The 25774-nt window shown below is 43.5% G+C and overlaps 1 protein-coding gene across 1 annotated transcript; it reads left to right on the forward strand.

Annotated features, from left to right (window-relative positions):
- Nucleotides 1–2075: 2075 nt before the first annotated feature.
- On the forward strand, nt 2076–23615 carry LOC130296671 (transmembrane ascorbate-dependent reductase CYB561). Its single transcript, XM_056548461.1, has 6 exons — nt 2076–2271; nt 10846–11075; nt 14461–14559; nt 16573–16676; nt 18739–18896; nt 20690–23615. Exons 2-6 carry the CDS (start codon nt 10874–10876, stop codon nt 20880–20882), a joined length of 756 nt encoding a protein of 251 aa, XP_056404436.1. The 5' UTR covers nt 2076–2271; nt 10846–10873; the 3' UTR covers nt 20883–23615.
- Nucleotides 23616–25774: the final 2159 nt, after the last annotated feature.

Below are 25774 nucleotides of genomic sequence, written 5' to 3' on the forward strand. Positions count from 1 at the left end.
CACCTCAGTATACTGTATATACTCTGTACAGGGCACACCTCGGTATACTGTATACTCTGTACAGGGCACACCTCGGTATACTGTATACACTGTACAGGGCACACCTCAGTATACTGTATATACTCTGTACAGGGCACACCTCGGTATACTGTATATACTCTGTACAGGGCACACCTCGGTATACTGTATACACTGTACAGGGCACACCTCAGTATACTGTATATACTCTGTACAGGGCACACCTCGGTATACTGTATATACTCTGTACAGGGCACACCTCGGTATACTGTATACACTGTACAGGGCACACCTCGGTATACTGTATACTCTGTACAGGGCACACCTCAGTATACTGTATACACTGTACAGGGCACACCTCGGTATACTGTATACTCTGTACAGGGCACACCTCAGTATACTGTATATACTCTGTACAGGGCACACCTCGGTATACTGTATACACTGTACAGGGCACACCTCAGTATACTGTATATACTCTGTACAGGGCACACCTCAGTATACTGTATATACTCTGTACAGGGCACACCTCGGTATACTGTATATACTCTGTACAGGGCACACCTCAGTATACTGTATACTCTGTACAGGGCACACCTCGGTATACTGTATACACTGTACAGGGCACACCTCAGTATACTGTATATACTCTGTACAGGGCACACCTCGGTATACTGTATATACTCTGTACAGGGCACACCTCGGTATACTGTATACACTGTACAGGGCACACCTCAGTATACTGTATATACTCTGTACAGGGCACACCTCGGTATACTGTATATACTCTGTACAGGGCACACCTCGGTATACTGTATACACTGTACAGGGCACACCTCGGTATACTGTATACTCTGTACAGGGCACACCTCAGTATACTGTATACACTGTACAGGGCACACCTCGGTATACTGTATACTCTGTACAGGGCACACCTCAGTATACTGTATACACTGTACAGGGCACACCTCAGTATACTGTATATACTCTGTACAGGGCACACCTCGGTATACTGTATACACTGTACAGGGCACACCTCGGTATACTGTATACACTGTACAGGGCACACCTCAGTATACTGTATATACTCTGTACAGGGCACACCTCGGTATACTGTATACACTGTACAGGGCACACCTCAGTATACTGTATACACTGTACAGGGCACACCTCAGTATACTGTATATACTCTGTACAGGGCACACCTCGGTATACTGTATACACTGTACAGGGCACACCTCGGTATACTGTATATACTCTGTACAGGGCACACCTCGGTATACTGTATACACTGTACAGGGCACACTCAGTATACTGTATACTCTGTACAGGGCACACCTCGGTATACTGTATACACTGTACAGGGCACACCTCGGTATACTGTATACACTGTACAGGGCACACCTCGGTATACTGTATACACTGTACAGGGCACACCTCGGTATACTGTATACACTGTACAGGGCACACTCAGTATACTGTATACTCTGTACAGGGCACACCTCGGTATACTGTATACACTGTACAGGGCACACCTCGGTATACTGTATACACTGTACAGGGCACACCTCGGTATACTGTATACACTGTACAGGGCACACCTCGGTATACTGTATACTCTGTACAGGGCACACCTCGGTATACTGTATATACTCTGTACAGGGCACACCTCGGTATACTGTATATACTCTGTACAGGGCACACCTCGGTATACTGTATATACTCTGTACAGGGCACACCTCGGTATACTGTATATACTCTGTACAGGGCACACCTCGGTATACAGTATACACTGTACAGGGCACACCTCAGTATACTGTATACTCTGTACAGGGCACACCTCGGTATACTGTATATACTCTGTACAGGGCACACCTCAGTATACTGTATACACTGTACAGGGCACACCTCGGTATACTGTATACTCTGTACAGGGCACACCTCAGTATACTGTATACACTGTACAGGGCACACCTCAGTATACTGTATACACTGTACAGGGCACACCTCAGTATACTGTATACACTGTACGGGGCACACCTCAGTATACTCAGGCTGGAGCCAGAGGATCCTCCTACCAGTGACACAGCCCGGAAACGGGAAAACCCAGAGTGCGCGACACCCTCCTCAGCGACATGGGCAGCGGGACTGGTGCGGGCGCCGCATAGACAGATGGGCACAGGCGCCGCCGGCTCTGAGAGGAGACACATCGTGGTGCGGTTGGGCAGAGCTTCCCGGCGCCATAGGCTGCAGGTAGTGACACGGCTGCTGTGTTGTGTCTGTGTGTCGTTGTCAGTGTGTATATAGGTGTGTGTACACTCCTCCAGCCTCACCTCACTGCCAGCTGTGGTGCTGTGCACCGGGTGCCCATGGTGGGGGGAGCACCTGCTGGCACTTGTTGTGCAGGTTGTCCACTGTATATATATGGAGTCCCTGCTAGATTCTGCCTATATGCCTCCATTGTGCTGCTCCTTCTTCCTCCTGGACCTGCTGTAACTTTCCAGACAGTCTTTCTTCTTTAACCACTTCCATATCACAAGATATTTTGTATAATTTCCCCAAACCTCATCCTCTCCCTATATGTATTGTATAGAATGAGGGGTCTAGTGTGTAGGGTGCAGGTTGGGACAGTACATATCAGTGCCCCCCAACCTGTGGCTCTCCAGTTTTTGCAAAACTACAACTCCCATCATGGTGACATCATGGCAAGATGAGAGTTGGACTTTTGTAACAGCTAGAGAGCCATAGGTTGGGCTGTAAATGGAGAAATGTGGGTTACACATAGATCTATATGCTTTAACCCTATATAATACCCAGTGCACTTATTACAGGAACTAGTGTTGGTTATAGACTAGATAGGGTTAAGTTGGTCGCTATAGAGAGAGACTGTATGCGGGCGATGAGTAGAGGAAGAACTACAACCCTCATCTGTCAGTCTGTATAGAAATGGACAGAATCCAGCAGTCACGCCTATGTTAATCTGTCTCTTACTATGTACAGTAAATGTGTCTATTTGGAAAACTATGTATACCTATTAGAGATGAGCGAACTTACAGTAAATTCGATTCGTCACGAACTTCTCGGCTCGGCAGTTGATGGCTTTTCCTGCATAAATTAGTTCAGCTTTCCGGTGCTCCGGTGGGCTGGAAAAGGTGGATACAGTCCTAGGAGACTCTTTCCTAGCACTGTATCCACCTTTTCCAGCCCACCGGAGCACCTGAAGGCTGAACTAATTTACGCAGGAAAAGTCATCAACTGCCGAGCCGAGAAGTTCGTGACAAATGGAATTTACTGTAAGTTCACTCATCTCTAAGACCTATGTTTTGAAGTGCGGAGGGTTGTGTTTGCAATATATAAATAGTCTAAACAATCACTATAAAGCAGTGTTTCCAAACCAGTGTGCCTCCAGCTGTTGCAAAACTACAACTCCCAGCATGCTCGGACAGCCTTCGGCTGTCCGGGCATGCTGGGAGTTGTAGTTTTGCAACAGCTGGAGGAACTCTGGTTAGGAAACACTGCTTTATATATAGTGAGGCTGGAATTGTATCATTTCAGGTAAAGAACATGTTACAATACATTGCGTACAATAACAATCTGCACTTCTGTATCAGCAAGCGGCAAACCCCAGGAAGCCAGCGATGGCGCAGATCTAGAAATCCGCAACACATGTTTAGGCTGTTTTCTATCGGTCTGATGGCTCCTACAGGTTATAGTGTTTTTTTTTTTTGCTTGTCCAACTTTGTAAAAAGTTTCAAATACTTGGAAATAAATAATTGGAAATAAATTGGAAATTAAATTATATATATATATATATATATATATATATATATATATATATATTTTTTTTTTTACTTTATTTAATTATTATAAATTTTTTGTTTTTTTGTTTTCTTTTTTCAATATACATTGCATGTTTGTCTTGCTGTCAATGAATGTAAACGTTCTTGTTTACGGTACAGCCCGACAACCTGTTCTGCGCGGCCCATTGCAGGACGGAGCGCCGCTTCTTTCCGTGCTGCGTAAAGCAGAGTTTGCTTTAGAACAGGACCAGCCCTTTACTGTCATATTATTAGGTGGAAGTTCTAGAGAAAAATAACCCAAATTCACTAGAAAAGCTGCAGAGAGAGCGAGGTCTATCAACTCTACATAGTGCGGAGCCTGGTCCCGACTGGTGAATGTTAGTAGCTGCCCTCAGGGCACTGCCACCTCCTGTCTGGCCTGTATCTTAATAAATAGTAATGCAATAGAGGGAAGATGTAATGAGTTTATTCTCCACACACGGATGGCGCTCTCAGCTGACAGGCGCGTTGTCCCCTGGCTCCGTTCCGCCTGTCTCATCTCCATGCACTTTTAAATTAACCTTATCAGTGACAGGAACACCATGTGCCGCAGAGTAATAATCGTATTCGTGATGGGCATCACCTGCTTCATAGGAGTCATGCATGTACAGGCTATAGGTGATGACAGTATATAACAGTAGTAGAAGCTGCGTGGCACACTGTAACGTCCAGTCATGCATGTCCAGGTTATAGGTGATGACAGTATATAACAGTAGTAGCTGTGTGGCACACTGTAACGTCCAGTCATGCATGTACAGGCTATAGGTGATGACAGTATATAACAGTAGTAGAAGCTGAGTGGCACAGTGTAACGTCCAGTCATGCATGTCCAGGCTATAGGTGATGACAGTATATAACAGTAGTAGAAGCTGAGTGGCACACTGTAACATCCAGTCATGCATGTCCAGGCTATAGGTGATGACAGTATATAACAGTAGTAGCTGCTGAGTGGCACACTGTAACATCCAGTCATGCATGTCCAGTCTATAGGTGACGACAGTATATAACATTAGTAGCTGAGTGGCACACTGTAACGTCCAGTCATGCATGTCCAGGCTATAGGTGATGACAGTATATAACAGTCGTAGCTGTGTGGCACACTGTAACATCCAGTCATGCATGTCCAGGCTATAGGTGATGACAGTATATAACAGTAGTAGCTGCGTGGCACACTGTAACATCCAGTCATGCATGTCCAGGTTATAAGTGATGACAGTATATAACAGTTGTAGCTGCGTGGCACACTGTAACGTCCAGCCATGCATGTACAGGCTATAGGTGATGACTGTATATAGCAGTTGTAGCTGCGTGGCACACTGTAACGTCCAGCCATGCATGTCCAGGTTATAGGTGATGACAGTATATAGCAGTAGTAGTAGCTGCGTGGCACACTGTAACGTCCAGCCATGCATGTACAGGCTATAGGTGATGACTGTATATAGCAGTAGTAGTAGCTGCGTGGCACACTGTAACGTCCAGCCATGCATGTCCAGGCTATAGGCGATGACAGTATATAGCAGTAGTAGTAGCTGCGTGGCACACTGTAACGTCCAGTAATGCATGTCCAGGCTATAGGTGATGACAGTATATAACAGTCGTAGCTGCGTGGCACACTGTAACGTCCAGCCATGCATGTCCAGGTTATAGGTGATGACAGTATATAACAGTCGTAGCTGCGTGGCACACTGTAACGTCCAGTCATGCATGTCCAGGCTATAGGTGATGACAGTATATAACAGTAGTAGCTGAGTGGCACACTGTAACGTCCAGCCATGCATGTACAGGCTATAGGTGATGACAGTATATAGCAGTAGTAGTAGCAGCTGCGTGGCACACTGTAACGTCCAGTCATGCATGTCCAGGCTATAGGTGATGACAGTATATAACAGTAGTAGAAGCTGAGTAGCACACTGTAACGTCCAGTCATGCATGTCCAGTCTATAGGTGACGACAGTATATAACATTAGTAGCTTAGTGGCACACTGTAACGTCCAGTCATGCATGTCCAGGCTATAGGTGATGACAGTATATAACAGTAGTAGTAGCTGCGTGGCACACTGTAACATCCAGTCATGCATGTCCAGGCTATAAGTGATGACAGTATATAACAGTCTTAGCTGCGTGGCACACTGTAACGTCCAGCCATGCATGTCCAGGTTATAGGTGATGACAGTATATAGCAGTAGTAGTAGCTGCGTGGCACACTGTAACGTCCAGCCATGCATGTACAGGCTATAGGTGATGACAGTATATAGCAGTAGTAGTAGCAGCTGCGTGGCACACTGTAACGTCCAGTAATGCATGTCCAGGCTATAGGTGATGACAGTATATAACAGTCATAGCTGCGTGGCACACTGTAACGTCCAGCCATGCATGTCCAGGTTATAGGTGATGACAGTATATAGCAGTAGTAGTAGCTGCGTGGCACACTGTAACGTCCAGTAATGCATGTCCAGGCTATAGGTGATGACAGTATATAACAGTAGTAGCTGCGTGGCACACTGTAACGTCCAGTCATGCATGTCCAGGCTATAGGTGATGACAGTATATAACAGTAGTAGAAGCTGCGTGGCACACTGTAACGTCCAGTCATGCATGTCCAGGTTATAGGTGATGACAGTATATAACAGTAGTAGCTGTGTGGTACACTGTAACGTCCAGTCATGCATGTACAGGCTATAGGTGATGACAGTATATAGCAGTAGTAGTAGCTGCGTGACACACTGTAACGTTCAGTCATGCATGTCCAGGCTATAGGTGATGACAGTATATAACAGTAGTAGCTGCGTGGCACACTGTAACGTCCAGTCATGCATGTACAGGCTATAGGTGATGACAGTATATAACAGTAGTAGCTGAGTGGCACACTGTAACGTCCAGTCATGCATGTACAGGCTATAGGTGATGACAGTATATAGCAGTAGTAGTAGCTGCGTGGCACACTGTAACGTCCAGTCATGCATGTCCAGGCTATAGGTGATGACAGTATATAACAGTAGTAGCTGCGTGGCACACTGTAACGTCCAGTCATGCATGTCCAGGCTATAGGTGATGACAGTATATAACAGTAGTAGCTGCGTGGCACACTGTAACGTCCAGTCATGCATGTACAGGCTATAGGTGATGACAGTATATAGCAGTAGTAGTAGCTGCGTGGCACACTGTAACGTCCAGTCATGCATGTCCAGGCTATAGGTGATGACAGTATATAACAGTAGTAGCTGCGTGGCACACTGTAATGTCCAGTCATGCATGTCCAGGCTATAGGTGATGACAGTATATAACAGTAGTAGCTGCGTGGCACACTGTAACGTCCAGTCATGCATGTCCAGGCTATAGGTGATGACAGTATATAGCAGTAGTAGTAGCTGCGTGGCACACTGTAATGTCCAGTCATGCATGTCCAGGCTATAGGTGATGACAGTATATAACAGTAGTAGCTGAGTGGCACACTGTAACGTCCAGCCATGCATGTCCAGGCTATAAGTGATGACAGTATATAACAGTAGTAGCTGCGTGGCACACTGTAACGTCCAGTCATGCATGTCCAGGTTATAGGTGATGACAGTATATAACAGTAGTAGCTGTGTGGCACACTGTAACGTCCAGTCATGCATGTACAGGCTATAGGTGATGACAGTATATAGCAGTAGTAGTAGCTGCGTGACACACTGTAACGTTCAGTCATGCAGGTCCAGGCTATAGGTGATGACAGTATATAACAGTAGTAGCTGTGTGGCACACTGTAACGTCCAGTCATGCATGTACAGGCTATAGGTGATGACAGTATATAGCAGTAGTAGTAGCTGCGTGACACACTGTAACGTTCAGTCATGCATGTCCAGGCTATAGGTGATGACAGTATATAACAGTAGTAGCTGCGTGGCACACTGTAACGTCCAGTCATGCATGTACAGGCTATAGGTGATGACAGTATATAACAGTAGTAGCTGAGTGGCACACTGTAACGTCCAGTCATGCATGTACAGGCTATAGGTGATGACAGTATATAGCAGTAGTAGTAGCTGCGTGGCACACTGTAACGTCCAGTCATGCATGTCCAGGCTATAGGTGATGACAGTATATAACAGTAGTAGCTGCGTGGCACACTGTAACGTCCAGTCATGCATGTCCAGGCTATAGGTGATTACAGTATATAACAGTAGTAGCTGCGTGGCACACTGTAACGTCCAGTCATGCATGTCCAGGCTATAGGTGATGACAGTATATAACAGTAGTAGCTGCGTGGCACACTGTAATGTCCAGTCATGCATGTCCAGGCTATAGGTGATGACAGTATATAACAGTAGTAGCTGAGTGGCACACTGTAACGTCCAGTCATGCATGTCCAGGTTATAAGTGATGACAGTATATAGCAGTAGTAGTAGCTGCGTGGCACACTGTAACGTCCAGTCATGCATGTACAGGCTATAGGTGATGACAGTATATAACAGTAGTAGCTGAGTGGCACACTGTAACGTCCAGCCATGCATGTCCAGGTTATAAGTGATGACAGTATATAGCAGTAGTAGTAGCTGCGTGGCACACTGTAACGTCCAGTCATGCATGTACAGGCTATAGGTGATGACAGTATATAGCAGTAGTAGTAGCTGCGTGGCACACTGTAACGTCCAGTCATGCATGTCCAGGCTATAGGTGATGACAGTATATAACAGTAGTAGCTGAGTGGCACACTGTAACGTCCAGTCATGCATGTACAGGCTATAGGTGATGACAGTATATAGCAGTAGTAGTAGCTGCGTGGCACACTGTAACGTCCAGACATGCATGTACAGGCTATAGGTGATGACAGTATATAACAGTAGTAGCTGAGTGGCACACTGTAACGTCCAGTCATGCATGTACAGGCTATAGGTGATGACAGTATATAGCAGTAGTAGTAGCTGCGTGGCACACTGTAACGTCCAGACATGCATGTACAGGCTATAGGTGATGACAGTATATAACAGTAGTAGCTGAGTGGCACACTGTAACGTCCAGTCATGCATGTACAGGCTATAGGTGATGACAGTATATAGCAGTAGTAGTAGCTGCGTGGCACACTGTAACGTCCAGTCATGCATGTACAGGCTATAGGTGATGACAGTATATAGCAGTAGTAGTAGCTGCGTGGCACACTGTAACGTCCAGTCATGCATGTCCAGGCTATAGGTGATGACAGTATATAGCAGTAGTAGTAGCTGCGTGGCACACTGTAACGTCCAGCCATGACGTGGTCAGTCACTAGGTTTATCACTGCAGACTACATCCTTCATCTACGTAACACCTTATGTAATTTCCTTTTGTAAGTAGATGTTGATTTCATAACGTAAATGGGCACGGTCAGATCTAAAAACTTTTTGTATGTTGTTACTGATGAAAATTAAAGATCTTTTGTAATATGGTTGTTTATATATCTGGGAGTTGTAGTTTTGCTACATCTGGAGGGCCACAGTTTGGAGACCACTGCTTTTAACAGGTACATTGGGGGAAGCAATAAAACAACGTGTACTCACCTGCCCTCATCCCCTCCAGTATCATTCCATGTGCAGTCCATTTCCGCTGCGCTGCCCTTACTGGTCTCTGTCTTGACACAAAAAAGTTCCTGCTGATACTGGTCAATGCTGCAGAGCAGGGATGGGCACTGTCAGAGAGGCAACGCTATCAGGGCTGATGTGGTCCTCCATTTTTTTATTGTTTAGTTTTTTTTCTTTTGTTTTTGTTTAAAAGTGCTCCAAGGAAGGACAACCTGTGAGCTGGCAACAGGGTCATGGGTGGCCATGTCTCACATATCTGAGTGGTGAGCAAAGACTAGCCTGTCTGCTCCAGTCACACAAATTACTGAAAACGTTACCACAATAGGCTCATGAGAACTGGACAATGGAAGAAGGTGGCCCGGTGTGTGCTGGAAAACAAGCCTGATGCATGGAGGCCGCACCTCACAACTTGCAGGACCTAAAGGGTTGTTTGGTGGGGATTCTCTTTAGGCTAAGTTTCCACTTGGGTTTTTCTGGCAGTTTTTGGATTTCTGCCACTGCAGTTTTTGAGCCAAAGTCAGAAGTGGATCCATAAGGGAAGAGAAGTGTAAGTTCTTCCTTTATATGTCCTATTCCTTTTGAATCCACTTCTGACTTTGGCTCAAAAACTCTTGCTTTCAAGATATAAACTAACTGCTGCTTAATATATCTTACCTCTTAAAGGGGTATTCTGGCAAAAAATTGTGTATCCCCTGTAGGATACAGGATAGCACTTGTGGGTGGAGGGGGTCCGACTTCTGGGAGCAAACACCCCACGCCCACCCGTGATCTCTTGCCCGGCGCCCTAGCTCTCTGAGAGGAGCACGTGCTACAGATGGCACACGCACTATTCCAGTGTTTCCCAAGCGCGGTCCTCAAGTCCCCCCAACAGGTCATGTTTTCAGGATTTCCTTAGTCTTTCACAGGTGATATAATTGGTGATCCCTGATTCACTGACCATAAATATATCACCTGTAAAAGACTAAGGAAATCCAGAAAACATGACCTGGTGGGGGACTAGAGGACCGCGCTTGTGAAACACTGCTCTATTCATTCACTATGGGAGTAGCGCATGCTGTCTGTAGTACGCACTCCTCTCAGAGAGTCGGGGTCCTGGGCTCACCCCCCCAGCGATCAGACATTTTACCATATCCTGTGGATAGGGCATTCGTCGCTTTTCGCCAGACTACCCCTTAAATATTATGGCTCATCCAAAGCTGAACAAATCCCTGGAACCATTGAGCATAGAAATAATCTGCTTGCGCCTGACTTTTTGAGTTGTATTTTGTTGATAAATATGAAAATTCCCATTGCTAAAAATAAAAATCAAACTATTTGTCTTTCAAATCTCTCACATGGTTTGGGTATTGGGTGTAAGTACACAAAATAGTGGCACATGTTTATTTCATTGCAGAGTTTGTGTGAGATTACAATTGGCGCTTAGTTGACTGACCTTTTCCCTTTTTTCTCAGCAAGTATTGAACTCCCTCCTTCTCCATCATGGATGACTCTCTTGTCCGAGAGAACGCTGGCCTGATGCCATACCTAGTGGCTGCATCTCAGATCCTTGGGGTGGCAGCGCTAGCAGTTACAGGAGCTTGGCTTTCCCAGTACAGAGGCGGATTTTCCTGGGATGGACCAGAGCAATTCAATGTCCACCCCCTTTGCATGGTGCTAGGAATGGTCTTTTTGTGTGGTGATGGTAAGTAAAGAATGGTGTGGAATGTTCTTTTTTTATTCAATAGATTAGTTTTGAAATTTAGAGAAAGTAGTGTTTCAAATGAGTTCTGTTAAATGTGTTTGTGCCACCTCTGTCACCATGAGAGATCCTTGGGATTAGAATATGTGCCACTTTGATATGGAGTCGTGGGGGCTTTAATCTGAGGAGGGGCAGAAATGTTATCACATTTAGGATTAATAGCATCAGCTGCAGCTCCTTTAATTGACTGGATGGTGAGAAATGCATTAACACTGGGTAAATAGTAACAGAACTAAGGCTGATTTTCCACTTGGCAGTTTTTTAGCCAAAGTCAGAAGTGGATCTAGGAGGAAGATGTATACGTCCTTCCTTTATATGTCCTATTGCTTTTGAATACACTTCTGGCTTTGGATCAAAAAAATAAAAAATAAACTGCCAGTGGAAACGCAGCCTAAAGCTGTATAGGTTAGTGCTGCTGAGATAAGACTTTTAAACAGTACCTGTCATCAAATAAACTTTTCTAAACTAACTCAGGCTATGTTCCCTAACTACTCCTAAAACCCCTCCTGCTGTTAAATAAAAAAAATAAAATAAAAAAATAAAAACATTTCAGAGCTTAAAAAAGCTGTGTATCTTAGCATTCTTCTTGCTCACATAGTGCAATCTCCCAGCAGGAGAAAGTAGGCATTTCCCTGCATGCATGACATCACTGAACCCTGCTGGGGGACCACTTCCGCCCTCACATCTTTGCAGAGCTGTGATGAATAGAAGAACTCAGGCTCTGTGCAGCTTTCAGTCTGTGCAGATTTCAGTGAGGCTCTGTGTAACTTTCATTCTGTGCAGCTTTCAGTCTGTGCAGCTTTCAGTGAGGCTCTGTGCATTTTTCAGTCTGTGCAGCTTTCAGTCTGTGTAGATTTCAGTCTGTGTAGATTTCAGTCTGTGTAGCTTTTAGTCTGTGCAGCTTTTAGTCTGTGCAGCTTTTAGTCTGTGCAGCTTTCAGTCGGTGCAGCTTTTAGTCGGTGCAGCTTTCAGTGAGGCTCTGTGCAGCTTTCAGTGAGGCTCTGTGCAGCTTTCAGTGAGGCTCTGTGCAGCTGTTAATCAAGCTCAGAGCAGCCAGAAGCATTTCCTGAGTTTTGTCTCCTGCCAGGCCGGGAGGAAACCAAACTTACTGTATTAATTGCAGCAAGGACCTGAACAGAGCCTCCTAGTGGCCACATTTCCAATTACATTTTATATTTATGTTGATAATTTTAAAAGCAAGTGAATGGGGAAGTGTCTGCTAATTACACAAGGAAGACTATATTAAAATTTTTATTTGGTTATTTGGTGACAGGTACTCTTTAAGACACAGAGATGAAGAACCTTTTGTAACAAATGTAGTGCATTTAGATGTTTTCAGGCCCTTTCACTTTTTATGGCAAAACTATTTTTATTGAAAAAATATAACAACAGTGGCAAACAGAAATGGTAAACCACTCAGTAATAGGACACGTTGGTCCACACAGGAAGACTTAATACAAAGAACCAGACCCAGTATAAACATAAGCGAGTGTCCACTTTTGCACATTTTGTTATGTTGCTGCTTTGTGCTGAAATAAAAAAATAAAATCCAAGTTTTCCCCATCAATCGGCCTTTAATACCCCATAACCACAGATGTAGCACAGAATTATAGAAATTTTGGCAAATTTATTAAAAAGGAGAAAATAACATTTTATGGACATAAGTATTTAGACCCTCTGCAGTGACCCTTGAAATTTCTCTCCAGGGTCTTCAATTTCTATTGATCATCTCTAAGATATTTCTGCACCTTCATTGGAGTCACCTTTGGTAAATCCAGATGATTGGACAGGATTTGAAAAGACACAGCCCTGTCTATATAAGGTCTCACAGCTGACAATGTATATCAGAGCAAAAACCAAGCCATGAGGCGGAAAGAACTGCCCGTAGAGCTCAGAGAGAGGATTGTGTGGATCCACAGATTTGGAGAAGGGTACACGGGTACACTAGCTTGCATAACTCTGGCAGTCCTATCAAACTAAGAAATCAGGGGAAAGAATCCAATAAGTTCCAAATATCCTGTGTGCAGATTGGAGAAACTTCCAGAAGGTTAACCATCACTGTGACCAGAAAGAAGCCTCTGATGAAACAAAGATTTGGGAACCAGGCCCTGCTTATCCCCTGCCCAATACCATTATTACAGTGAAGCTTTGGGGTGGCAGCATCATGCTGTGGGGATATTTTTCAGCTGCTGGGACAGAGATAGGGTCTATTCACGTGGCAGAATTTCCGCTCATCCGCGCCAATTCAGCTTCCGCTTGTGTGGATTTTGTGCTGAATTGGTGCGGTATTGGTGTGGAATCCAAGCAGAAATTCTGCAGAAGTGTGAATGCGAGTGTGGACTCCTTTAGAAGTGTATTGAGCTTTCATTTGAGGAGGAATTACTCAAGCGAAATTCCGCTTGAGGAAATTCTGCCGTGTGAATAGACCCAGACTGGTAGGCTGGTAGTAAAGGGTCTGAATACTTTATCAATGGAAACTTTTAGTTTTTTCCCTTTTAATTAGCAAATATTCCTAAAATCCTGGTTTCACCTTGTCATTATGGAGTATTGAGTGCTGAAAGATGGGGGGTAACTTGATTTTTTTATTATTTATTTTAGCACAAGTCTGCAACATTATTATTATTTATTTTAGCACAAGTCTGCAACATTATTATTATTTATTTTAGCACAAGTCTGCAACATTATTATTATTTATTTTAGCACAAGTCTGCAACATAACAAGGGTTTGAAAACATTCTGGTGAGGATTCCTGTGTGTATGGCGTGGTCGGACCACGCCAGCGCTGCTACACACAGGAATCCTCACCAGCACCTCTTACACCCACCAGTATCAGAAGAGTGCTGTTATACATTTGGACCTGAGGAAGGCACTCTGTATGTGCCGAAACGCGTTGTCCCTATTTACAAATAAAAAATATTTGTCCTGTGCTGGCTTGAGTCTCTCCGTCTTTATGATCTCCTAAGCAGCGCCTCACAAGACCGTTTTTCACCTCTCTCTGGGATTTTCGTGTATGCACAAAAATGTAACAGCAGATGATGTTGGTGGTGACCACATTCATGATTAATGGGCTTCCTTATGACATAACAAACTATTAGGACTGTATCAGGACTGTGAGCCAATGTAATAAAGGTTTTATTTTATAGAGTTGGTTGAACTAGACGGGTATACATTCAACATGGTGGACACTGTAGATCTGTTGATCTTTTGTATGAACAAAGTTCCTAAAAGGTTCACGCTACCTTCCTCACCCACCTCCTGGCGTAGTATTATGCAGTCTGTGTTCTCCTGGATACTTTATGATGCCTGTGAACTTGTTTTCTTTCCATAGCTCTGCTGGTGTTTCGAGTATTTAGACATGAAACCAAAAGGGCGACCAAGATCCTCCATGGTGTATTGCATATTATGGCACTGATAATATCGCTTGTAGGTAGGTGGTACATTGTGTTTGGTGTCTTGTGTGATGTGTATCTTCATACTGTACTTCTTATACAATGGGGTATCACACCAAAGTTGATCAAAATGGACAATTTTAACCAAATGTTCATTTTAGCTGACTTATATGAAGTTGGCTGTAAGTAAAATTTTCATTCACTAGTCTCTGCTCCTGTAGTGCAGGGGGTCTTTACACAGACTTTCCCACTAAGGCCCCCTTCACATATATCAGCTATCTGGCAGTGTTTCCCTCTGGTGTGCAAACTGATGCTATAACTAATCCCATTCATTTGAATGGGACAGTTCACAATAATCCGGCGTCTCAATTTTTACGCCGAATGGTTGGCCATGCCGGACGGCACCGGACAGGGGAACACAGCTTGCTTTCTGGCATCCAGAAACTATGGATGCCGGATGCTACACAACTGATGACAACTGATGCATGTTGTCATCAGTTGTGGCATCAGTTGCATCGAGATTTAGGCCTAATACTGGACATACGTGAACTCTCCAACCTAATAGATCATCTGCCCTTTGCCCATCGCATATGGACACTTTGAATGATTGAAACAGGCAATATTGAGTAAAGTCTGTTGATGATCATTCGAGTATTGGCACCTTCACTCATTATAAATTAAATATTACAAGACGGAACATCTGTTGTCCCAAAATCTTCCTTATTGTTAAAGCTTGCACCATTATAGCTCGGTAAGTACAGGATTTCCCTCTGAGCTGCCCATATAAGTGTGAATCCAGTGCAGAGATATAGAAAAATGGAGCACTCACCCGGTCTTTGATAGAGAAAAGCTTCTTTATTGCATCAAGAAAATCTTGGCGTTCCAAGAACGCCAAGATTTTCTTGATGCAATAAAGAAGCTTTTCTCTATCAAAGACCGGGTGAGTGCTCCATTTTTCTATATCTCTGCACTGGATTCATATTTTACCTTGTATTTGAGCACCGAGATGGTCTGATGGCTGCAGGAGTGATTTGAATATTCCCATATGCGAAGTAACCGTGCCGGGTTAGCTCTGTGTTGGATCTATTGCCCATATAAGTCTTTTGATATCATCTCCATACACATTTTGTATCTCGGTTGTGACATTTTCACAGGGCTTCTGTTCGTTGCCTCTGGCACTGATGTATCCTTCCCATAACCAGTTAATCTAGTTTAGAGGCTCCAATTGTCACAGAGCAGATGTGTCTCTACGTAAATTGGAGGGGGAAGGGTGGGGGGATGGGTGCTGTTAAGGAAAATGTCCTTGTCCCCATCATTCATAGAGTAGGTCAGTTGGGATGGATACATTACAGTGGATCTACATTTCCATCAGGCAACAATAAGACTTATGTTTATTTTTTTGTCAAGGAACTTGTGTAATCTATAGACCAATAAAGGAGCCAAACAACAGGATATATAGGATTCTTGTGAAATATAGTATTGGTGTTCTGTTTACACTACGGAATTTCCAAGCAGAATAACGTTTAGAAATTCTGCTTTGAAATTCTGGTGCATCAGAGTCCAATTGCTGGCAATGGGATTCCTCTGCACAGTGCACACTACAGTCTTGTCCATTCTTTAGGCAGAAGCTGCTTTGCAGACATTGTCATTAGAGATGAGCGAACTTACAGTAAATTCGATTCGTCACGAACTTCTCGACTCGGCAGTTGATGACTTTTCCTGCATAAATTAGTTCAGCTTTCCGGTGCTCCGGTGGGCTGGAAAAGGTGGATACAGTCCTAGGAGACTCTTTCCTAGGAATGTATCCACCTTTTCCAGCCCACTGGAGCACCTGAAGGCTGAACTAATTTACGCAGGAAAAGTCATCATCTGCCGAGCCGAGAAGTTCGTGACGAATCGAATTTACTGTAAGTTCGCTCATCTCTAGTATCAAGGCCAGAAGTGACCTGCAAGGAAAGGGTGTACCTTTTCATCTCTGCGGATTACCCCTTTAATCCTGCTGTTTTCACGGAAGCATTATTATAATGAAGTAAGACTTTGTTTGTCCACAGGGATCATTGCTGTATTCCAGTTCCACAAGAAGAAAAGCATCCCAGATGTGTACAGTCTGCACAGCTGGTTGGGCATCACCACATTCACTCTCTACATCCTACAGGTTAGTTGTTGCTCCTGTCCATGCATTTTTTATCAGGAAAGAACGGGAAACTTTGGTTTTTTAATGGTTTTTTAATGGTCTGTTGTATGTCTGCATCTGTTTGTACAGTGGTCCCTCAACATACGATGGTAATCCATTCCAACGGACCATCGTTTGTTGAAACCATCGTATGTTGAGGGATCCGTGCAATGTAAAGTATAGGACAGTGGTCTACAACCTGCGGACCTCCAGATGTTGCAAAACTACAACACTCAGCATGCCCGGACAGCCAACGGCTGTCCGGGCATGCTGGGTGTTGTAGTTTTGCAACATCTGGACGTCCGCAGGTTGTAGACCACTGTTAGAGGAAGTTGTACTCACCTGTCCCCGCCGCTCCGGACCGTCACCGTTGCCCGGGATGTTGCTGTCCCCGACGCTCCAGCCAGGCCTCTGCTTCCCCGGCAACCGCGCTCTCCGTCGCCGCCATCACGTCGCTACGCATGCCGCTCCTATTGGATAACGGGACGGCGTGCGCAGCGATGTGATGACGACGATGGAGAGCGCCGACGATGCAGGGGATCCTGAAGAGGAAGCGCCGGAACCCCGAGGACAGGTAAGAGACATCACCGGAGCTCACGAGGCACCGTAAACGGCTATCCGGTGGCAGCTGAAGCAGTCTGCGCTGCCGGATAGCCGTTTATGCGATGGCCCCGACATACAAAAGCATCGTATGTTGATGTTGCCTTCAACATGCGTTGGCCTCTGAGAGGCCATCGAATGTTGAAATGATCGTAGGTCGGGGCCATCGTAGGTCGAGGGGTCACTGTATCTGTTTTAAAGCTCATAGTCAATTGCAAGATTCATTAGAAATACAGGATGTGCAACACGATGGCTTTCCTGTAGAAACCTGATGCCATAGACTTGCATTGTACAAAAAAAAAAAAGGATCCATCAGTGAATTTTGTGTGGTCACTGCAGGGGAAGTGAAAAACAAGACAGTGTAATACTACATTGCTCCTGTAGTGGTCACTGCAGGGGAAGTGCCAAGCTGGCGGCTGTTAGTTAGTTGTTTTCTGGCCAAGTTAGTTGTTTTCTCAGATGCCAGTACTGGGTCGGAGATATCAGCTTATCTCCCCTGGGCTACATTGGGAATATGGCTGTTCCTGTTTTTAAAACCAGGCAATCTTTTTAACCTTTCTTAATTCCTAAAACAAATATCCACCTTTCCTACAACCAGTTGAACACTATTTTGGGGTATATGATTGTGTGATCCAGTTCTTTATGTGACTTTTCACTTGCATCATTGTTGGCCACACATCCAGTTTACACAAGGAAACGTGAGGCCAACCAATGATTTTAGGGCCACACAATCCTAGCAATCGCTCCTTCATCAGTTCATCGCTGGGTCTGTTACATAGGACAATAATCTGCCTTTTTGGCCAATAATTGACCAGTGTAGAAAGCCCTTTACACTCTGATGTATTAGAGTAGGTGGGATGTGTCAGACTTTTAGCAGTGAAGATTAGAATACCGGTGGATAGAGAAGATAGCCACTCGACACTATGAGGATTAGCGTCCTGATATTTTTTGGAAAGCTGGGATATGGACTGTATGATGTACTTGGCATTCTAGGCGGTGCCAGTTACTTAAAAAGACGTGAATCCGTAATTTTGTTGCCAACTGGTAGAAGCAGCAAAATGCACCGTAAGGTTGAGTGCTATACTACAATTCTTCTCTTTCCACCAGAACATTAGAATACCATTGCCAGTAAAGGTAACAATCTTCATATCCTTTAGAGGAGCCTTCTAGCAAACTGTTTGGAAACCACTGAGACCTTTCAGTAACATTTACATTATTATCGTTGTACAGATTATATGTACAGCTCTAGACTTGTTGGTAGTGCTCCGAGCCAATGTGGTCACAAAATAAGGAGGACAAAGCTGTCACTTGTTCATATGGAATAAAGGTGGTGGGTGCCTCAGAATCTCTGGTGCTTTACCAGTTGCCCTCTGATGCCTGTTTCTTTGAAGACAATTCACAGACCTTCTGTATAACTGTAATTTATTAACTCTTTCTTTCACAGTGGATCCTTGGCTTCATTATGTTCTTTCTGCCTGGTGTGGGTTTTGCAATCAAGAGTCGCTTTAAGCCGTTTCATGTGTTCTTGGGTTTTAGTCTACTAGTGAGCACCATCGCCACATGCTTGTTGGGCCTCACAGAGAAACTGCTGTTTTCAATACCGTGAGTATCTATGATGGAACCCACCCATTTACTCTGTATGGATGACTACACCTGTGCTTCACTCTTGCAATATACGTTAAATGTGTGTGTTACTCAACCCAAGTCTACTACTACCCTCAACAGGACATTCTGTTCTACTACACTTCACAATCACTAATAAACTGGCCCTTATTAAATCATCCTTACAGTATTAAAGTGCATGGCTGCTGATCAGCAATTGATGGCCTATCCTAAGAATGGGCCACTAAAAATGTTTCCCTGCAAAACCCCTTTAGAAAAATGTACATCATGGAGGTGGGTATCGCCTCATAAATCACAAAATAACATTTTGCTGGGGGTGCCTCTTTATAAAGGACCTGTAGTCATTTCTAAAAATCCTGTGTAGTAGTATGCATAGATTCCTTAGGAGGGGAAGCTGATCATATAACTTTTTACGGGTGGTCATAGCCCCCAAACACCCCCTTCCCCCTGGTTCTAGAGTTAAAGGAGTACTGTAGTGAAATAAAACTTATCCCCTAGCCAAAGGATAGGGAATAAGTTATAAATCACGAAGAGTCTGACCGCTGGGACCCCCTGTGATCTCCTGCATGGCGCCCTGGCAGTCCACAGAAAGGTGGCGTGCCGACCCCCGCAGGGAGCCCTGACCGACACGCCCCCTCAATTTATCTCAATGGGATACATGGAGGGAGCGTGTAGTCGCTGCTTCTTGCAGGGGGCGGCGTTCCCCCTTTCTGCGGACTGCCGGGGCTAGGGAATACGTTTTATTTTTCTACAGTACTCCATTTAAAGTTTTTTTTTATTTTTTTTTATTTCCATCTGACAAATTCCTGAATCCGTCAGATGGCTGTTTATAGTTATGATAATGATGCGTTGAAGGTATTGGTGGGCTAATCAGGGCCGAGGGTAGGAATAACTTACATCCATGCAGTACACACTCCCATTGCTTCCTTCGGACACTCTTGTGTGATCCTGCTGACTACATCAGAAGGAAGCAAGGGGAGAGCCCACTGCACAGAAGTAGGTTTTTCACGCCCACAATACCTCCAGCAAATCATAATTATGCATGCCCATGTGACAGATTCAGGAATCCATCAGATGGGAATAAAACACCCCATAACGCCGGAATAGGGGGGAAGCACGTATCGGCAAACCTTTTTAATGGTATGTGATCAGCCCCCTCCCCTAAGGAATCTATACATACGACTACATTGTGTTATTGGGAATAATCAAAGGTCCTCTTTAAGGTTGCATTTGTAATTCTTCAGGCATCAGAACTTAAAGGGGTTCTCCGGTGCTTAGACATCTTATCCCCTATCCAAAGGATAGGGGATAAGATGCCTGATCGCAGGAGTCCCGCCGCTGGGGACGGAGCGTGACGTCACACTGGGGTCGCCGGTAATCAGACCCGGAGCGAACACGCTCCGGGGACTGATTACAAACGGGGTGCCGCGTGCAAGATCACGGGGGTCCCCAGCGGCGGGACTCCCGCGATCAGGCATCTTATCCCCTATCCTTTGGATAGGGGATAATATGTTTAAGCACCGGAGAACCCCTTTAAACCGCTTAGCTTTCCCTGCCAACTCAATATCTATACTGAGCTTTTTCTAATGGTTTGCATTCTGTCTCCTTTAAAATATATGTTCTCAGCTAAGCTGTTATGGATGTTTTCAGATGAGAACCTGGAGAATTATTAATGCAGCTCTGAATACTACAGGCTGTGGGCCATGATTAATAATACAGTGTATGTTATTTAGCCTTCTATATACTTTAAAGCCTTTTACCTTTCTTTACAGAGATCAGTACTCCAAGCTGCCGTCAGAAGGTATCCTCGCAAACTCGCTGGGACTGCTGCTTGTGGCATTTGGATTGGTGATTGGCTATATCCTTACACGAGACGAATGGAGGCGACCGCCATTGCCAGAAGAACAGGCTCTATCCATTGATTTCAAAACGCTGACTCAGGGGGAGAGCCCGACAGAACCATAAGATATTGTGAGCTGTCAGCAGCGCTTGTGATTGTAACTTGTGATAATTCCTGTCTCAGAGGCTCCGTCTAAGGTTAGGAGCACAGTTTTTGCTTTTCTCATGTGTGGTTTGGAGAGGCTCAAAACTAAAACCCTCCTCCCCCCTCCTGGGTTATGACATGTTCTCGCTTTAAGTTCCATGTTAACCAGCCTGCTCTTTGTTTGTGCCGGCAGCTGGTTAGTAGAGCAAAGCTGAAAAAAAGCTATAAAACTTGCTGAGGTCAACAACAAAAAATAAATAATAAATTCAGGGTCAGCATAAAAAGCGCTTGCATGTCATCACTTGAATGAATATGGGGACCCATATGTTTTGTAGCTCAGTAGAAGCATTGTTTTATTATATAAAATAAGTAGTATGTATTAAGGTGATTGTGTTATGGGGCTGGACTGTAACCTTTGGTCCAGCACATTTTCTTCAGTATCATTATTTAGAATCCGTCCTTGGTTTACCCAGTCAGAGAAATGTAAAATGTCCTTTATACTTCTCTTTGGGATCTGTTCCCATTTGTGGCCTTAGGCTCCATAACACCCCTTTACCTCGTGGTATGAAGAAGTACATAAATACCTTATTTATTCAGTTTCAGCAAGCACAGGCTCCTGAGATGGTTCAGTTGTGCCAAGCAAAAGGGAATTTACAAGGGAGACATTATTTATATTTGCCAAGTGTCTGCACATGTTCTTCAGGTTAGTGTCTTTGAACCATATTGTCAGATGTAGCAGCACATTGTGATATTACATGATAACCATGTTAACGTGTATATACATCTGTGATGGAACTACAACTCCCAGCCTGCAGGTCTTAGTGAATGTGGGGTGTTGTTGTTTCATCGCAGCTATATAGCCACAGGTTGAAGACCACTGATGTGTGATGGCACCATAACTGCACTCCAACCAAAATGTATTTTCCATTAGTCAAGAAGAACCACAACCAACACTACAAGCACAGACTATACATGTGATTCTGTAGAGCCACTACCTCTCATAGGGAATACAAGTTCTTGTGCACAGTAACACTCTGTGATGAGGTGGACTGTCAGCGTATGTACAATCTGTTAACAAGGACCAACTGCCTTAACTTCTAGGGAGGATGACAGGTGGCCCTAATCTCCGCCAAAATGCCCGTATATTTACATAAATGACTATTCCATTACTAATGGCAGTATGTAATAGTAGGAACATCTGTATGAAGGTAAGATGGTGATTAGCAATATGTACTGAATAGTCACCAATCCCTACATGTTTCAACAGGCTTGTGTGTATGTATCTTCAAGGGAAACAGCTGTATGGGCCTTAAATGCTGTCTGTTTGGATAGTCATTGACTGAGGCAGTATACAGATGCCCATTTCTATTGAAGTATCTAGGGATTTAATAAAGGGAATCTGTCACTGTTTTACCCCCACTGTTATAAACTCTTTTGGCATTCAATTGAAGCCAGTGTACCATATGCTTATGCACACAAACAACTAGTAAGGGTGAAGACACACAATGCAGTTGGCCATAATAATAATGTGGGGATGTGGTGGTGGTGGGAATATGAAAAAATATATACTTGCCTAGCCCCAGTCCTACTCCCATTCACCTCCATCCAGTCCCCCAAACTACTTTCTTCTTCCTCCTTCGAAGACCAGCACTCGGAGCAAGACCTGCCGCTGAGCCAATCACTGACGAATTGGCACACAAATGTGTCCTGAAATGGGAGCACTTGTATCTAAAGCAGAAAGAGGGAAGATGAGTGGGACTGGACAGAGGCAAATGGGAGCTGCAGAGGACCAAGGCTAGGTGAGTATGTTTTGTTTTATTTTATTTCTCCCTGCCCCAATACTGTATTAATATTTATTTTTTTAAAGCATAGAATACCCCTTTAACAGCAGCATTTAAAAAGCATTTTTTACTGCATATGGGCAACTGCAACACAACCACATCATGTGTTTTCACTCTAAGCCTATTGTAAAATAGTGGAGAGTGATTTATACTTTATGGGGTGACTGCAGGGTAATGCTAGGAACTACAGAGATAAAATGTATATAATTAGAATTTGCATAGTTTCTCCTACTCAGATATAACACAGTTTGTGGGGTTAGAAAATAGTGTCAGATCCTCTTTAGTAGGTAATTTTTTGGGTAATACTAAAAGTCAGGTGGCTCCTATTATCCCTGTATGTAGGTATAAGGCTATGCTCATGAGGGATATTTTACATCAGAACTCACCTGAAAACCAAATGTAATACACATCCGTTTGTTCTCAATAGGAATATGCACCCTAGTTCACACCGTAAACTCAGAGCACATTTTTTCTGCCACAAATTGGAAATCTGTGTCACAAAAAAGAAATAACCTCACTGACCGACATGTTTTCTGTGTGAAAAATGCATCAGGTAGGCGAAAAATTTGAGGGTATTCCTATGATTTCTGCTGCGTATTCTGCAACACTTTTTTCTGGAGCAAAAATATGCTGCAAAACATAGCCTACGGTGCACTGGCTAAGATTTATCAAACTGATTTGCCCATAGGAACCAATGAGAGCTCTGTTTTAATTTTACCAAAACATTTTGAGAAATAAAAGCAGAGCTGTAAATTGGATGATATGCGAAATCCAGACCATATATGTCTCAGATAGATTGATAAATCTGGGCCATTATGTTTTTACACAGTGTTTTCAGTAATCAAAACAGAGATTCCCTTTAAAAGTAACACATCCCACGCTTAACGTAGATAAAGAAAACAAAAGAAGAATGGCGTTTCATAGGATTATCAAAATATTAACTTTATTAAAGAGCAATAAAAGTAGCTTAAAAGTACAACAATAGAATATTCCTGAGAAACAGGAGTAGAGAGACTAGGCCAGCATAACACCGAAACCAAGAATAAGGATCCACTAACAATTAAAATGGTAGTAGTTTACATAGTAGCAGTGCCGGTGCACACAATGATTACATATAAAGTGATAGAACAACATAGTATTACACATAAATACCCAGTGGTTATAGAGAGGTTAGGTCTTGAGTCCTTACTGCCCGATGTTTCACCAAGAGGGTTGGCTTCTTCCGGGGCGTGGACGCCCCGGAAGAAGCCAGCCCTCTTGGCGAAACGTCAGGCAGTAAGGACTCACGACCTAAAATCTCTATAACCACTGGTTATTTATGTGTAATACTTTGTTGTTCTATCACTTTATATGTAATCATTGTGTGCACCGGCACTGCTACTATGTAAACTACTACCATTTTAATTGTTAGTGGATCCTTATTCTTGGTTCCAGTGTTATGCTAGCCTAGTCTTTCTACTCCCGTTTCTCAAGAAGATTCTATTGTTGTACTTTTAAGCTACTTTTATTGCTCTTTAATAAAGTAAATATTTTGATAATCCTATGAAACGCCTTTCTTCTTTTGTTTACAGTGTTTTCAGTGCAGATAGGAGATTCTGGGATTTTATACTCTTATAGGGCCAGTATGAATAAATATTATGGAAATACAATCGAGTGGAAAGCGGATGATTCGATGCAGCCCTTGCTAGAGCGGTGAGCTATTTCTTCATTTATTTAACTTAATTATTTGTGCCAAATATGTACACTGGATTTCTGTGATAATAAATGTATAAGTGATATATCTCCTGTGCTATGATGTCATTCCTTATATACCTGCCTGGTTCACTCTCCAATGTAAACATGAAATCAGAGTGTCTGTTATGGTATAAGGTGAGATGTATGCTTAAATGTATAGGCTGTGACATGTTGCCGCAACTGGCTCCTGTGCTCCACTCCTGAATTTAACCTTTTAGATGCTTTGATCGGTGCAATACAGCATTTAACAGGGTGACAAAGGAAGGGACTCTGTGTCCTCCGTATGCACCCTGTGAGGCGGTCATGGGTGCCAAAGATAGCTATGGTAACTGGAGGCCTCAAAACTGCCTCCGGTGTCCTGGCTTTGGAAGCCGATTGGGCTTTGCCAGTGTAATGATATGTTCACACGGCGGAATTTCTGCACTTTCACAGAAATTCCGTTCAGCAATGCATACTGAGCAGAATTACATTATCTAAAGTTAGGTATATAAACACAGAATTTTCCTGAAATTCAAGCCCCCATTGATTTAAATGGGATTTCACAGCGAAATGCCACAAACTATACAGCTAGTCTTATATTTTGACGCAATGCGGAAAGCAGAATTTCTGCGGCGGAATGCAAGCTGTAGAAATTCTGTTGTCTGAATGGGAATGCAGAATCCCATTCAAATCAATTTAAAGTAAGTTACGGCGGTATTTCCTGCGGAATTCCACATGGAAATCCACCGTGTGAACATTCCCTAACACTGACAGGCATTATACACTGCTGTGTATTGTACCTGTGATCAGCCGGCACAGTCTAGTCCCCTAGTGGGACAAGAACTACAAAAAGAAAAAAATAAGTTAAAAACACAAATAAAAATAAATAAATAAAAATATACATTTCCCACTTTCTCCATTATGAATTATTTTTCATGGAAAAAAATCATATTTGATATCGCTACATCCGTAACGACCCGGCCTATAAAACTATAACATTATTTAAGCCAAAAGGTAGGTGCTATTAATAAAACAAAAAAACAAAAAACAGACCTCGCCAAAATTACCACTTTTTAATAATCTTTCCTATTTAAAAGTGAAATAAAAAGATTTCAAAATATCACATTTAACCAAAAATTTCAAAAAAACTTTGATAAAGGCAGTAATGTACTGCAGAAACATTGTGTAACCTTGTGAACAATAAAAGCCTTTTGTAGTTTTTTCTAAAATGGAGTTATGTGGTACCGCTACAACTTTTCAGATATGCTGGGTCCAGAAGGGCAAGCACTAACAGAGACATGGAATGCCTAGAGGTGGTG

This window comes from Hyla sarda, chromosome 12 (genome assembly GCF_029499605.1).
Source record: "Hyla sarda isolate aHylSar1 chromosome 12, aHylSar1.hap1, whole genome shotgun sequence".
Classification (NCBI taxonomy): Eukaryota; Metazoa; Chordata; class Amphibia; order Anura; family Hylidae; genus Hyla; species Hyla sarda.

Coding starts and splice junctions, on each gene's coding strand:
- LOC130296671 (XM_056548461.1), top strand. CDS start 10,874: ATGGATGACTCTCTTGTCCGAGAGAACGCTGGCCTGATGCCATACCTA. Junction 16,677..18,738: donor TCACTCTCTACATCCTACAG/GTTAGTTGTTGC, acceptor TTTCTTTCACAG/TGGATCCTTGGCTTCATTAT. Junction 18,897..20,689: donor AAACTGCTGTTTTCAATACC/GTGAGTATCTAT, acceptor CTTTCTTTACAG/AGATCAGTACTCCAAGCTGC.